Genomic DNA, 17127 nt, shown 5'->3' with positions numbered 1-17127 from the left:
GCTTTGTGGAGGATTCCTGACCCCACTAGAGGGTTGACCATATCCTGTCTCCAGCAGGCGAGCATTATCATATTTACCTGGGATGAGCTGTATGCAAGGCACTCACAGAGTGCATAAGGGACGGAGAGCTGGGACTCCACAAACCTCTAAGACCAGGTTCATGACTGTTTTGATGCCAGCCTACTAATAAATGTTTCTGGGTGGCAGGGTTTGGTTGGAGCCTTGCTTGCATTTTGTAACATACCATCTGCTGGCTGGGTTGTGGGGGAGGAGAGCTGTAGTCTTAATCTACCTCTGATTACTGGAGGCTACAAGAAAATCCCAATAACTACAAACACCCAAGTAGGCTTAGGTCAAAGACATCGAATTTACTGCCTCCCAGGGTTCCAGCCATTCAGGGTTCCCAGTGGGTGCTGCCCGGTCACAGGCAGGGCTCCCTAAGGGAGCAGATATAGCTGCTCTGGCTGGTGCAAAAAGCCAACCAACTAACCCTAAACAGGGCCAGCCCCTCTGGCTTCCCAGCTGAGCTCCACACAGCACCCACCCACTCCCCACACATGTCCCTCTCCCTCCTTAACCCCGGGCAACCACTCATCTGGTCCCCATTTCTATAATTTTGTTACTTCAAGAATGTTATATAAATGGAATCATACGCTATGAAACCTTTTTGGATTGACTTTTTTTTTTTTTTTTTCCACCCAGCACAGTTCTCTAGAGATCTGGGTGGGTTCTTGTATCAATAGTCTGTTCCATTTTATGGCTGAGTAGTATTCCATGGTATGAATGTGCCAGTTTGTCTAACTAGTCGTCCACTAAAGGGCATCTGGGTTAGGTTGTTTCCAGTTTTTGGCAACACGAATGAAGCTGCTATAAACATTTGTATATAAATTTTTGTGTGAAGAGAAGTTTCTATTTTTCTGGGATAAATGCTCAGGAGTGCAGTTGCTGGGTGGTGGGATAGTTGCGTGATTAGTTGGTTAGTCTTTTTTTTTAAGTTTTAAGTTTTGCCTAATTATTTCCCAGAGTGACCATACCCTACCCACCAGCAACGGATGAGTAATCCATTTTCTTCACATGCTCTCCAGCATTTGGTGTTGTCCCTAATTTTTATGATTGCCGTTCTGAGAGCTGGGTACTGATGTCTCATTGTGGTTTTAATTTGCCTTTCTCTGATGGCTAATGATGTTTACATACTTTTTTTTTTTTTAATTTAAAGAGATGTAAAGAAGAAAACAGCAAAAAGGTCGTCATATACTTTTTGTTTCTCTGATGTATGTGTTCTTTATTACTGCCCAGAGAATACTGGAAGCAAAACGCATGACTAAAAATTGTGTGGTTTCATTCCTCCACCTCTGGGCAGTTCCAGTGGTGCTCCCCAACATCTGGGACGGCTGCCGCTGCAGGCGGGGCTCCCAGCCCCAGTGTGGCCGACAGGGGCATAGCGCTTCTGCCGTCCGTGTTCCCGGCAGCCAAGGTTCTGGCACGGAGCTGGCCCTTGGATTAAAATCACTTGGCCAGCTCTGCCTCAGACCAACCCAAGAAAAAGAGCTGCTTTGCTCTATTTTTGAGTGTCCTCACACATTTATTTGGCAATTATGGTCTTTTCGGGAAGGAAATTCTTCTTCCTAATGTCTAAATGCCTCTCCTCTAAAGTACTCCTGTTGCGCTCTCACGTTATTCTCTTTCCTTAAGAGAATATCCTCTTGCCTTAAGTGAAAATAGCAGCTTTTAATTAGTTTTATGTTCCCCTGGACTCATTGCCTTGTTACTGAGCGGCTTGACCTCAACCCTGTAATTTCTGACCCAGGCTTTGACTATCCCACGTTACTGGAGTGTGCATGTGTGCAAGACAGAGAGAGAGACAGAGATGGATCAGACAGGAGTGTATATAATCCATAGATGTGATTACAAAAAGTCATAAAATGAGAAATGTGTCCCTTATCACTCAGCTTAAGAATGAGAATATCCCCAGTGTCCTTGAAGCCTGCCGTCCGGTCACAGATGTCATGCCTTTGTGTCCCCCCTCTGTTACCCCCACAAATAGAAGCATGATCATGAACATCATGTTAACAATTTTCTGACTTAAAAATAAAAGTTATATTACACATGCATGTATCCCTAAACAACATATTGGTTGCAGTGTTTGTTTTGAACCTAATGTGAATTGATTCATTTGTCTTCTGTAATCTGTTTCTTATTGGTCATTATTATGCTTTTGGGGTTCATCCATACGGTTGTGTGTAGAACACAGTTCATTCATTTTCAGTATTGTATAATATTCTGTGACATACATATGTCCCAATTTATTATACTTTGTTTTATTGATAGACATTTTTGCTGGTACGAACACTTTGTCCATGCCTCCTGAAGGTCTTGTGCAAGAGTTGAGAACATGCCCCGGGGCAGAATTGCTCGCCTGTAGGTTATGCATTGTCAACATATCTAGATAATGCCAACTAGCTTCCAAAGTTTTGGTGTCAAAGTTATATTGACCTCATAAACTGAATGGGGGAATTTTACCTTTTTTTCATAGTTGAAAAAGATTGCACAATTTAGGCATGATCCTTTTTTTTTTTTTTTTGGATATTTGATAGAACTTACCTGTAAAACCATCTGTCACTGGAGTTTTCTTTGTGGGACAATTTAAACTACTCATTTATACCATTGTCAGTATCACCTTATTATTATTGTTATTTTTAGTGGTTATAGAACTATTTGAATTTTTAATTTTTTCTTGTATAAGTTTTGGAAATTTATATTTTTCTCAAAATATATTTATTTCACCTAAGTTTTAAAATTTATTGGCATAATTTTTTTGTAGCATTCTCTTCCTATGTTCAAAAAGTGAAAGCAGGAAAGGAATTTAGTCCAAGGTTGTCATTTGGTTCACAAAATACCTGAGAATGTTCAGAAAGTGAGCAGAAGTATCGAGAGGTTAGGCAGTGGGGGACACAGCCGGGTCACCCCATAAAGCAAGTTGCACCAGGGCGTTTACTCTCTCCCCATTACACTCTCCCCGCTTTCTCTCTACTTTCCGGAATTCCAATTACTCAGATGCCATCTTTTTTTTTTTTTCCTGGAACTCCTATTATTCAGATCCTGAAATCATCCTCTACTTGTCTCTTTTTTCCGTCACAATTTCCATTTTGTCTCTGCTTTCCTTTCTGCAAAAGGATTGCATTCATTTTATCCTGTTTTATTGAACTTTTCACTTTTTGCCATTTGCTTTTGAAATTTCAAATTTCTAAAAATTTAAGAATGAAAATTTTTTAAGAAATGAGAAATTGTTTCCATTTCTGAGAGCTCGTTTGTGTTTTGTTTGCGGCTTTGTGGAGCAGCCTGTTCTTTGAAGAGAGTAACAACTTCTCTTATCCTTCTGGGATAGATATATATATATTTTTTTTCTTTTTTTTTTTCTGCTTTCAAAAAACTGTTTTTCTCCTTCCAAGTTGCTTTTCTTTTTTTTTTTTTTTTCCTGTTTGGCTCTCTGTCTTTCACATTAGCAGCTTTCCATAGATAACCCTTGGTTTGTCCGGGTTTGAGAGCTGGCTGAGGGGGATGAGAACTCTGGCTGGACTGTCTGAGCGTGCAGGGGGGCGCGGGGGAGGCTCGGAGCTGAGTGTGAGTGGCTCATGCTGCGTGCTGGGGAGCCCCCAGCCAGTGTCTTGATGTGGGTGAGATCCCCCAAAGAAGAGCTAACCTCCTGCCTGAATAGCAAAGCCCTGGCTGCCATCTTTCTGGAGTCGGAACTGGTAGGGGCATAGTTTGGGCATCCCCTTGCTCTCAGAGAGGACCCCTGTCTTCAACGTGTGGCACGGAGGTGGGCATCTAGGGCTCTAATGGCTTCTCCGACAGCTCTTACCCAATTTCTCCCCCACCCCATTTAGCTCCCCCTTTGCCCCAGCTTCGGTGCTGGCCATGCCTGGGACTTTTGAGGATTTTAGTGGTATCAATTTTCCCATTTCTGTTGTAAGACTTGGGATTCTGTCGGTCTACTGTCTAGGAACCAAAAATTTGGGGTTGCTCTTGTCTCTTTTTACTCCCTGTGGATTTATGTTTTTCTTGAAAGAAGTTGTTTCCCATTTAATGGGATTTCAGGAGGTAGCAAAATTAACTATTGTGTTCAGTTCCCTCTCTTAACCCCCTTTCTGTATTTTAAATCTCAGCTGGATCTCTAATTATGCCCACCTTTTCATTCCTAATATTGCTTACGGTTTACTTGTGCCTTCTCTCTTTTTGATTAATTTTCCTGGAGATTTGCCAGTTTCATCCATTTTTTTTGAAAGACTCAACTTTTGAAAGAATGTTACCTGCAATTGTTTAGTGTATATACATGCCTATTAGATCAAGTGTATTATTTATGTGGATTCAATACCCTGTATCCTTACCAAATGTTTGTGTGTATCACCCAACAACTACCAAAAAGGGAAATTAAAATCTCCTGTTCTGATGGTGTATTTTTCAACTCTCCTTAGGTTATTCTATTAGGTGATCCAGGATTAGAATTTCTATATCTTTTTGATGACCTGAACTTTTTACTAGTCTTTATTTCTAGTAACACTTACATGCTTTAGTAGCCGTTTTGATTGACATTAATAAAGCTATGCCTTTTTTCTTTTTGGTTGGTATTCACCTTATGTATAAAATTGTTTTCTCCTTTTAGTTTCAACCTTTCTGTGACCTTATGTTTTAGGTGTATTTCTTGAAAATATCATAAAGTGAGATTTAAAAACTCCGCTCTGATATTCCTTGTCTTTACTAGAACACGGTAGTCCAGTCATTTCTGAAATCTTGTAGATATTAGGGTTATAGTCTAACTGTTGTGGCCCTTTAGCCAAATAACTTAAAGGATTGACCAATATTTTATCTTCAGTGTTGTACGAACACAATTCTCAAACAAAGATACGTGGTAGCACTTGTTAAAGTTTTATTCAACTTAGGAAGGAAGGATCCAGTAGGAACCCAAACTGCTGACTGCAGAGTGTTTGAGAAATAAGGATTTAAATAGTCAGTTGGAAAGGAATGCGCAATAATATTGCCAAGTTAGGTACAAGATGGGCCACCTTTCTACAGGGTAATAACTATGCCACCTCTGGGTTAGTTTTTCTGCCAGACTATGAAGTCCTGACAAGTCCTCTGTCCCTAACTTTGCTGGCTGTGAGCTGTCTGTACTTTCTTTGGCTAAGGACTGTTAAAATTCTGTTAACAGCAAAGTTACATGCCCCAAAGTCTTAGTTGAGGTCAAGGCTTCTTAGAAAACATTCTAGGGTGATCTTAAAAAAAAAAAAATCAAGCAATCATCATTTTGCCTGTATTTAAGTTTGGGATGAAGTTTTCTTTCACAATTTAACATGGAAATATAAAATTCTTTGTCAGAAAGTATGCAAATGGGCTTATTCATTGATAAGGTTAGGGGTAAACTTAGCTAAAAAATAAACTAGAATGGCTAAAGGCAGCTGTAAAATAAGCTTTTACAAACAAGAAAATTAACTTTGGTAGCATGGTTATTGTAAAACTTAGAATTGGTATAATTAATAAGTAACAGATGGTAGGGAGATGACACATCTACACTACACTTATTTCCATGAAAATATAGGTCTACCCAGGCAGATGTGCCCTAGTGTTTTCTATTTTCCTTCCTTCCCTGTTCCTCACCTCACTCTCTTTTTATTCTTCTTCCTTCTCTTTCTTATTTTTTTCCAGTAGAATTTAATATATATATACATTTTTAATTGACATGTAGTTGACATAAACATTATGTTAGTATATGATGCAATGATTAGACAATTTTATACATTACCCAGTGCTCACCACAATAAGTATAGTTGCCCTCTGTCACCATAAGAAGTTATTACAATATTATTGACCATATTCTCTATGCTGTACTTTCCATCCCTGTGACTTGGAAGTGTGTATACCTCTTAATCTCCTTCACCTGTTTCACCCATCTCCTATGCATTACTTACGGTAGCCAAGATATGGAAACAATGTAAGTGTCTACTGAGGGATGAATGGATAAAGAAGGCATGGTATGTATACACAATGGAATGTTACTCAGTCATAAAAAAGAATGAAATCTTGCCATTCTCAACAACATGGATGGACCTAGAGGGTTTTATGCTAAGTGAAATAAGCCAGACAGAAAAAAAAAACCTAGATGCCGTATGATTTTACTTATATGTGGAATCTAAATAACAAAACAAACAAACAAAAACCAGAAATACCCTCTTTCTTGTTTGTTAATCTGAGACACAGGAGATTAAATTGCTATCATCAATCCGTACAAGGTCCCTCTCTCAATTTCTTTTCTTTCATTCCCATTTCCCATTTCTCTTCCTCCCACATGCAACCTTGCTAATATGTTTGGTGTATATTCTTTTGCTTGTAAGTACTTTTATGAAATGTTTACTGTTTTGTGAATATTTTTCATTTATGGAAATGTTTTACTAATCCAGATATAGAATTGGTCTTTCTGTATTTAGTTTGGAAAAAAAAAGGCTGTTCTTGTTTTTGTAACTTATTTTCCAAAAAGATACGAATTTGTCTTTGCTATAGTATAACCAAGTTCAGTTCTCAACTGCCCAATATTAGGCAAAGCCGTGGAGGCCTGGTGTTGAGACAGTGGAGCCAATGGATAGAAAAGTTACGGCTGGGGCTGAGGTGAGGCATGGGTGGTGACCGTGTACCTGAGAGTGAGGCCCTCCTTAAATTTTGCACCTAGGTCCTTTGCTTCCCTCATCTCAGTTTGAGCCCTGGGAAAAAACCTAGATCCCTGAGTGATCACGTGATGGGGGGTGGCCTGGACTGTTGGGTTCTCTGCTGAAGACATGGTGTGAGGATAAACAAACCTCTCTTGTATTATGCCACTGAGATTTGGGGCTATTTTGTCACTCCAGCTTTGCCTATCCTGTCTTGCTTACTACAAAGTGAGAACAATAACAAAGGAAACACAGTGAATAGAAAAACTAAAACAGGATAGCCAGAGCCATTGTAGTAAATTTGCAATCTCAATAAATGTGACTTGGTTATATTTCCTAATAAATAACAAATATTCAGAAGGAGCTAAAAAAATAAAATCCAATGTTACATACGGGAAGGTTGAAGGTAAAGGGATGGAAAAATATATCCTAGGAAAATGCAAAAAGAAAGGAAAAGAGTGGGAGCAATATCAGTATTAGACAAAATAAAATTCAAGATAATAAAAGAAAAATGTTCATATTGATAAGCTTCATATTATTCATATTGAGCCTATTCTATTTCTGACGATACAACTTCAAAATACTGAAAGTAGAAACTGATTGAAATAGAAGGATTTGATGAATTTGCAACCACTGTGGGAGATTTCCATGACTTTTTCAGAAACAGAAATAATACAGTGTGACCAGTTTTTTAGATAAGTGGTCTTGGTAGGACTCACAGGACACACTCATGGTCACAGTTTCCCTTTGTCTCTTTGAACCTGTCCCACAGCTCTGGTTCTTTCTCTGCCTCTGGTCCTGTTACTTCACTGATCCCTCTTAGGTAAAACAAAGTCTTCTGGTCACTTCCAGATGTGAACAGATTTCGATTCCACAGTCCCAGTGGCCAATCACCGGCAATAATCAAGATGCTGAACATGAACTACAGTTAAATCTTCTCCCTTCCTGCAGCTGGGACCTGCTTTGGAGACCATGCTCATGGGACGTGACATAGTGCTATGGGCTGTTTCTCTTTCCTGGTTGCGCGCTGAGGTGTCTGAGCCTGCCAGGGGCGGGGAGCAGGAGTTTAGAGAGGGTGAGCAGAGGGAAGGAAGGAAATGCCTGGTATCATTATGAGAGGGAGACTGGCTGTCTGGGCCTGGTAACAGTTTGATGCTCATGCTCCCTATGGGGCACATTCCTGGGTTCTCCAGCACAGCGAGCTCTTCTCACATGGCTCTCGTGAATGGGCTCTCATCTTGCACCCTGACCTCCCAGCCCTGAATGCCTCCCCACCTCTGCTTTTGCTGAGGTCTGTTTGCCTTGCGGTGGACATTTTGCATAGAATCTCACCACACACAGGTTCTCTCCCATATCTGGTCCAGGAAAAAAACTCAACCAAGTCTGAATGGTGGCCTAGCCCACGGCAGCAGAAAGCTCCAATGCCAGACAGAGCACTGAGAAGCCGTGGTTCTTGCTCTATAGATTTGGGGGAGCATTGGTCAAATGGGTCTACAGTTTGAGCATAATGAGTAAGAGATAAACCTTTGTTATGTTAAACTGCTGAGATTTCAGGGTTAACTTGTGACCACAGCATTGCTGATTGATTCAGGCAAAAACAAAGGTGGGGAGCGATAAACAAGAAGGTACAATGCATATAAAATATGAAATGAGATGGATGGTATCCCACTCCCTTGACTTGAGGCAAGAGGTAGGTAATGCTCCTCTCTCACCCTGACCTTGGGGATAGGAGTCACAGCTTGACAGCAGACAGAACCAAAGAAATCCTCTTCATGAAACTCTCTTAATTGTCACGCTCTTTATCTTGTCATATTTTTTTTTATATGAGTGTGGGGTGCCCTGGGGATGGGCTCAAGGACCACATCATCGGTTTTTAGGTTTATTTTGCATATTTTTTTCTTGGTTCTCTCTCTGAAATCACTTTGTGATCTGATTTCTATTGGGTCTTTGTATTTCTGTTGAAACTTGTAATTTAACATCTTATTACATAAATAAAAATAATCAAGGTTATAAGGAATTTGAATACCCTCTCATACCGGTTTAACCAGTACTTGGTAAGCTATTTGGTAAACCTCAACTTTAATTTAAGAGACAAGAATATATAAAACCTAGCCAACAAAGAGCAAATACACATTCCTTAAGGATACACATGGAACGTTCATAAAAGTCCACTTATTGGGCTAAAAAGAAAATTGTGATAAGTTACAAATAGCAAAAAAAATACCATGTGTTTACTGACTACTTTGCAATAAAATTAAAAGTGATCTTAGAAAATGATATCCACCCTCTCATCTATATTAAAAAGTTATACTTCGGTGTTGCTCCAATATTAAAGAAAAAATAAAAATGAACACTCCTCTGATTTATGGTCTAAGTGCTATGCCGATGAAGATTTTTGGCTTTAAATGACTCTTTTAGAAAATAAGGAAGACTCTAAGTAGTCTTAGTTTTCAAGAAATTTGAGAAAGGGAACAACAAAATAAATCCAAAAGAGACAGAAGGAAGAAATTAATAAAGAGAAGAACAAAAGTGGGTGACAGAGGCGACACAGAAATGAACAGATCATTCAAAACTGTTCTTAAAAAAAAAATAACAGAAAAGGGACGAAATCTTTCAAAAACTCAAGAAAAAGAAAAAAAGAAAAGGAACATTAGGATCCTAGCTACAGACAAGGAGATTAAAAAAAAAAAAAGTAGAGGAAGAAGAAAAAAGAAAGAAAGACTATTTAAATCTTTGTGTTAATTAAAAATCTAGATGAAAGACATGATTTTCTATGGAAACATAAATAATCAAAGTTGGCTCAAGTCATGCCTGAGATGGAAGAGGCAGTTATGAATAGCTATACCTAAATAAGAAACCCAGATATTTTTTACAAGTAAATATTATTAAATCTTCAAGGAATAAGAAAAAAAAAAAAACCAAAAACATTTCTAGGATGACCAACCAGTTTGATTTGCCTGGGACTGGGGCAGATCCTGGGATGTGGGACTTTGAGTTTTAAAACTGGGAAAATGCTGGGACAAGTAGGTGACCCTACATGTTTCAGGAATTGTGTAGACAGATTAGCATGATTCTGATATCAAAATGGGACAAAGGTAGCATAAGAGAATTGGGATCCAAGTTAAGTATTAGCAAACTGAATCCAGCCACTTAAAAAAGAAGTGATTTGGCAAAAAGGAATAGATGAAAATGTTCTCAAGTTGATAAAAAAATAACTTCCAGAAATAACAGGAAACCTCATACTTTGTATTGAGAAACATTCTAAGTGTTCTCAGTATGGTAGAGAACAGACCATATATTAGCTTAACAGAGTGCAGGAGATATTAGCCAAGATAAAGAGGCCAAAAGTATGCAAATATTGGAGAGGAAGGGACAAAACTGTACCTTGTAGAGAATATCATTGTCTAAGATGGAAAGCCAAGCATTGAGGAAGAAACTATTACAATGAATAAAAGAATTCGTTTGCCTTGGTGGCTGGGCAGAGTTCCTAACCACCAAGAGTAACCGAGTAGGATACATAGAACAAATAACTGACGCTCTTGGGCGCTTGCTGTGCGACAGGCTCTGCACCATGCGCTTCTAGTGTGTTTGTGCATTTGATTCTCAGAACAATTTAATGAAGTATGTCTATTGGTGTCCTCAATTTGCCAACGAGGAAAGTCTGGGTTGAGTAACTTGTGCGTACAGGTTTAAGTGATGGAAACAGGAATTGAACCTAGGTATTTCATCCTAGAGTTTCTTCTGCTTTCCATAATTACTTAATTCATGATGACAACAAATAAATGTAAGGTACTGGTGGCAGGAACAGCTAAATGTCCTCCCAGCCCCCTACTCTTTTTTCCACGGTGGAGAGTTGTAGCTGGAAGTGGTGGCCAGCCGGGGCATTTCCCAGACTCCTTTCCAGCTATGTGGGGCCATGTGACTACACTGGCCGATGAAATCAAGCAGAAATGGTGTGTGTCACTTCTTGGTCAAGGTGGTTAAAGGAGGGGATGTATCTTCTCTACCCTCTTTTAATCTTTGCACTGGCTGGCTGTGAACACCTAAAACAGTTTTAGAAACCCAGTGTTGAAGATGACAAAGACTTTCTCAGCCATGGGACCTGAATGACTATGTGAAATAGAGTTTACTATATAAGACAACCAACAAATTCATTGTGTGAAACCACTGAAATTTTGGACTTCTTTGCGATGTGAGCTAATGTTATGCTAACTAATGTAAACTAACAAGAAATGTCCAAGATTTATATGAAGAAGCTTCTAAAAGTTTTTAGAAGAACACATGAGATTGGGATAAATGGATACCAAATTTATGGATGAGACAACTGATTACTGCAAAAATCATAAGATTGTAAAATATTATTTCCCTTACATATCTCTAATTTCTCTATACTACTTGACTAGACAATTTTATCATTTATTTGGAAAGTTAAACTCAGATGATAAACACATTTTGAAAGAGAATAATAACTGGTAGGAACTTCCAGTTCCACATATCAAATATCAAAGCCTCTTATAAGATTGTGATTAAATCACAAGTGGCACTCGCACAGAAATTGGCTAGTAAGTCAGTGAAACAGACCAGGTAGATCAGAAACAGACCCACGTACATGTAAGAATGTGGCATATGACTAAGTTAGCATTTTAAATCTAGAAGGAATGGAAAAATAGAAAAATGTTGTCAAGAAAATTGCCACCCATTTTGAAAAAAATAATGCTGGATGATTTCACACTCACATTATTCTAAAAAAGAAACAAGAAAGATAAAAACACTGTAAAGGGTTATAGGAAAATATATTTATATCCTTAGAGTTAGGGAAGTTCATAAAGGAAATTTTTAAGAAGCCATAGTAAATATCTACAAACTTGATAACATGAAAATTAATATATAATGTATGGTCAAGGTGCCAAAAATAAGAGAGAAAATACTTGCTAAATATATAGTAGGCAACTAATGAATTCCCAGAATATATTAAAAAAACCACAAGACACCTACAAATTTATAAGAAAATGACAAGCCAGTAGAAGAAAGGGCAAAGTGTATACACTGGTAACTCACAGAAACATACAAAAAAGTGCTCAGGCCCACTGATAATTGGAGAAATACAAGTTAAAACAATATAGGGATATAATTTCTTGACCACTAGGTTGGGAAAAGTTGAAAAGGTTGCTAATAAAAACTATTGGCCAGAGTGTGAAGAAATAACTATGGTTGTATTTTTGGTGGTACTTTTTAAGGGAGGGCATTTTGGCAACACTGTTAAAATTTAAAAAACAGGCACCCTTTGATACAACAGTTCCACTTCTTGCCTATCTACTCTAGCAATTAATTTGCTTGTATACACAAAGAGCTATACAGAACGGGGTTTATTGTAGCAATATTGGTAATAGGAAAACTTGAAAATAACTTAAGTGCCCACCCAAAAGTGAACTACGGGACACTCTGAAGCAATAAAAAAGGATCAAGTGGCTCAAGCCGTACTGATTCGGAGATAGATATGATATTTAGAGATAAGACACACCATTAAGGTAAAAACACAGTATTTACAATGCCATTTATGAAGTGTGAAAGGAAAAAGAAACCCCACAAAACGAATGTTTATTTCTGTATGTACTTCTATATACACGTAGATGCAGAAAAAAAGGCAAAAGGGTCAACACCGAACTGAAGGCCACAGGAGCCTGGGGGCGGGAAGGGAAGTAGGCCCGGGGGGCCTCCGGGACATCTTTTACAATGGGCGTTACTTGCATATTTCATAATATCGTTTAATAAATTAAAATAGAAAAAGATGTAAATGCTGATGCTTCCAACCCAGACATTTTTATTTGAATGGTTTGGGTGGGAATTTGACATTTCCCTGGGTGATTTGGAAACCACTGGCTTGAAGATTGAGTTGTTGGCTATTGGAGATCACATATTATGGTCTTTGATTCAGCTCTTTATGTGTTTTCTGTAATATATAATTCCGTATTAAAATAATGGCACAGTGCTTGCTTCTGCAGCCCATATGCTAAATCTGGAATGATACAGAGAAGATTAGCAGGGCTCTGCACAAGGATGACATGTAGATTCATGAAACAGGCCATATATTTGTTAAGATGGCAGATTTTATGCTATATGTATTTTATCACAATTAAAAAAAATAAAAGTATAAATCACTGAATTAAAACCACAGAGAAAGATTTCACTTAACGGGCCCCTTGGTCACTAACTCAAATGTCATCAGTCTCTGTTTAAACGAATGCTGGTTTTTCCTTCTGTCTTCAGGGAAAGCTCTAGCTTTTCTCCCGGTGGCAGTTTTAGGTGTGAGGAGTCTTGGGCACAGCGAGTTTGCCTGTCGCCTGTGCCATGTTAATGCGCACACGGCTGCTCAGCCCCCTGCTTCGAGGCACAACCCACTCTGAAGAAGAGCTCCTTCCTGGTCTCAGGGAAGCCTCGGTTTACCCTCTGGTTCCTTATTCTATTTTTTGTCCTGCTGGGAGCCAGAGAACAGAGAGGACGCAGGCTCATGACCATGCCCGAGGGGAGGGGGCCATGACGAGAGGGTCCTTGTAGGAAGCAGCTCAAAAGTTCCTGCAGAAATGCTTCTTTGTAACAGGGGGAGCTGCCCTAGACTTGTTATCTAAACTGTACTATAAAACCCTCCAAATGTTGAATTCCAGCACCATTTGACCCCCGACATTTCTGATGAGAGGGCATTCAGATCGTGGGTCTGTAGACAAAAGCCACTTAGAATAGTTCTCGGCACATGACGAGCACGACAGTCGACACTACTGGCGTGTCACCTGTAGCCTCGCCCAGTGTGGCTGTTTCGCTCATAATCCAGAACCTTTGTCGCATTTAAAGCCAGGAGAAGCAAGCACACCACGCTGTGACCAAGTGGGTGATGCTCCAATTCACCTTTAAAACGAGCCTTCCCTATCTGCTTATCATCTTTCTCTTTTTTGGTTTTCCCACCCTGGCTCCCAGCTAGCAAGACAAGGACTCAATGTTGTGCTTATCAGCCGGACACTTAAAAAACTACAGGCCGCTGCCGCAGAGATTGGTGAGTGACCCTGAGAGATCAGGGAGATGTTTGTGGAGCCCACCGACCAAGTGCGCTCTGTCCTGCGTGTAGAGGCTCCATCAGCGTGCCCAAGGCTGGCTGCCCTTGGGGCCTGGGGCGCTGGCCCCTCTGTGGGGTGCTCGCTGGACAAAGTTAAGTGCAGGCCATAAGCAGCTTTAGTTCGGCAAGGATTCCTTGGGCTAGGTGAAGTAGGAACAGACTCATGTACACATAGGTCCACTATCTCCTTTGGTCCAGTGTCTTCATCTCCAGAATTAGTTCTGCTCACCCAGAGGGCCCAGCTGCCTTGTTGCTTCTGCTACTCCCTTCAAACATAGGATCTGTTTGGGACTCCGTTTCCCTATGTCTATGCCCTGTTCCTTGCAGGAAGGTGAGGGATGATGCTTACTGGTGGTTGTCAGATTTTTTTTTTAAAAAAGATTTGATCCAGGCCTGCCACGTATGGTTGTGAAGGTTGTACACCGTACAATTCTATGAGGCACCATTTATATTACAATGTTTTAGTATTATGACTCACTGTGAAGTGTTCTTAGTTAATAATAATCATATCCCTTTTTGGGTAATTTATTTTAATAATTTTTTTTTAAAGATTTTATTTATTTATTTGACAGAGAGAGACACAGTGAGAGAGGAAACACAAGCAGGGGGAGTGGGAGAGAGAAGCAAGCTCCCCTTCTGAGCAGAGAGCCCGATGTGGGGCTCGATCCCAGGACCCCGGGATCATGACCTGAGCCGAAGACAGACACTTAACGACTGAGCCACCCAGGCGCCCCAATTTATTTTAATAATTAATTTTTAATTTAGTAATTTGTCATCTCCTTAACTCAAAGGAATGAGTCTTCAGTTATGAAGACTTGTGAGGACTGGGACAGGCTGCCAGGGAATGGTGCTGTGTCCCTGGGGGAGATTTAGGATAGGAGACGGATGTGGGAGGTGTGGGGCTGGAGGCCCAGTGGAGGCTCAGTACCCTTCAACTAATGAATTCTGCTTTTGTTCCGTGTCTGGATATCAAAAGTACTCTGACAAGGACTAGGACATTCTTCAGTGTTTCCCTCATAATGTTAAGATGTGCTTTTTATTGTCCTCTTGAAAAGCAAGAAGTCTCTTTGGACTGAAAGCAACTCCCACTCCCCAAACTAAGCCTCAAGATCACTTGTCCCAGAAATATTGGGTTTAACCCCATATCTGAGCAGGCAGCAGTTGGTGAAATCTACTTGTTGCTTTTATATCTGCCGAAACCTCCTGCACAAGGCCAAGTCCACATGGAACAGCAGAGCGGCATGGACGTGGAGGGAACAGAGTGTGGGTGTCTGGGCAAGTTAGCCTCTCTGAGCCTCAGTTTTCTCCTCTTGAAAATGGGTGTAATATCTACTTTACAAGGTTGTAGAGAGGATTAAAATAAGATATTGTGTATGTAAATGCTTTGTGAATGCTACAGTGTTAGACAAACACAAAGGATTGCTCTGTGTAAGCCCAGGGGACCTGACACTGAGCAGAGGCAACATCACATTATGCTCTTACAGCCTGTAGACCGGGGGTGTCAGACTTGAGCATGGAGCAGGGTCACTGGGAGTGCGTGCAATAACAGATTGCTGGGCCCTAGTCTCAGGGTTTCTGGCTCAGTAGGTCTGGGGTGGAGCCTGAGAATTTGTGTTTCTAACAAGTTCCCAGTGATGCTGATGCTGTGGTCTGTGGACCCCACTTGGAGAACCACTGCATTAAATTTATTTTGGTGCATACACTTGTCACTGTCGTAACTCTTAGAAACACCAGAAACCATCACTCACAAATCTTTTAGCACATTACAGGAGCATTGGAGAAGTCCATGAGCAAGGGAGGGATTTGGATTCTGTTCATTCAAGAGTAACTGTTGTCTCCGATGCAGAGCGCACTACGGGGAGTTATGTGAAGATTATACAAGCAGATTTTACCAAAGACAACATCTATGAGTATATTAGAGAAAGACTTAAAGGCTTAGAAATCGGAATTTTAGGTAAGTAAATTGCAAAATGCCAAGCTGATTGTAAGACATCAGTGAAGTAATTATCTTAGTGACACGTGATTTTTCTGTGGTAAACTTGAACTTAAGTCTGGACTGTCTTTTAAGCTGTAGCATTCAACAGAATATTACAGCTCAATTCTTCAAGAGGCATATTGAATACATGAATGTATTCTCCAGAGTATCTGAATCTTATTTTTGCATCCAGTTTTGTCACATTTCACATGTCACATGTCTCAAATTTATTTATGGCTTTGGAATGCATGAAACTAAGATATTTCAACCTTCCCAACCATATTTATAATGTGAAAATGGATTTTTTCCTACTGATACTGACATTAGACAGGAGGAGTCTCAGAAACACCATCCTAATGAGTTAGTTTAGCAAACAAACATTGCTGTGAGTGATTCATGAAATAGTGAGTCAGTATGGTTCTTTGAGAATTGACTCTAGTATTCAGGAAACAAGATAATAATAATAATATTTAATATTTTTTCTGTGATAAGATATTTTATAACCTCATACAGAGCACAGCATCTGTATTGTACTTGGAAGGAAGATTTGATTTCTAAACTTCCTGTTGAATTTTAAAAATAATTGTATTTTTTACTAATAAAGATGTAAACCACATTATTGCAGAAAAACCAAAAAGAATACATGAGCACATAAAAGATTTACAAATTTCTTAAAATCCCAACAGCCTCAGATAACATTTTGGTGTATATCCTTCCAGACACATACACACAAATGTTCAAAACTGGGATGAAATTTACATACTGTTTTGTAACATTTTTTAAAAAGACGGTACACCCAAATGTCTCCCGGTGTCTTTAAACTGCTAAGCGGCAACAGCGTTGAGTAAGCGTGCCGCATTCCACCGTATGGCTGCCCCGCGGTCCACCTGATGTGCTCCCTATGATAGGACGACTGTTTTCCCTTCCAGTTTCCTCACTGTTATCAAATCATGTTGCGAAGAACAGCCTTGTCTATAAATTTTTTCTGTACGTGTTTCCTTAGGAAAACTTCCCAAGAAAAGGAACTTCTGGGGTTGAATATAAACATGTTTAGGCTTTTAATAAAGATTTGCTACCGGCTCTTCTGACATCTTTTTATTTTGCTTCTGTCAGTCAACAATGTTGGAATGCTTCCAAACCTTCTCCCGAGCCACTTCCTTGATACACCAGATGAAATCCAGGTAGGCCTGGGCTCTTTCTGTGGATGATCTCCTCTCACTGCGGACTGGGCCCCCTGGCTGGGTAGTCACTAGGGCCTGGGAAGGGGTACCTGGGAGACGGTCAGGCTGAAATTCTGTATTCCGCATGGATGTGTGTGGCCTCTCTCTTTACCTTAGTACTCGATAGAC

General features: G+C 39.9%; 1 protein-coding gene and 1 non-coding gene across 2 annotated transcripts in view; both read left to right on the top strand.

Moving 5' to 3' along the window:
* Positions 1-17127, top strand: part of HSD17B3 (hydroxysteroid 17-beta dehydrogenase 3) — a 40373-nt gene that overhangs the window by 11993 nt on the left and 11253 nt on the right. Inside the window, exons 3-5 of the mRNA XM_036084770.2 lie at positions 13668-13743; positions 15650-15757; positions 16892-16959. Coding sequence (XP_035940663.1) covers positions 13668-13743; positions 15650-15757; positions 16892-16959 — 252 coding nt within the window. The remainder of the gene's footprint in view (positions 1-13667; positions 13744-15649; positions 15758-16891; positions 16960-17127) is intronic.
* On the top strand, positions 12685-12790 carry LOC118531012 (U6 spliceosomal RNA). The gene has a single exon (XR_004914949.1). It is a non-coding gene; the product is annotated as a U6 spliceosomal RNA (small nuclear RNA).

Source organism: Halichoerus grypus, chromosome 14 (genome assembly GCF_964656455.1).
Source record: "Halichoerus grypus chromosome 14, mHalGry1.hap1.1, whole genome shotgun sequence".
NCBI classification, from domain to species: domain Eukaryota; kingdom Metazoa; phylum Chordata; class Mammalia; order Carnivora; family Phocidae; genus Halichoerus; species Halichoerus grypus.
The sequence above is the reverse complement of the archived record's forward strand: the minus strand, read 5'-3'. Positions and strand labels throughout refer to the sequence as shown.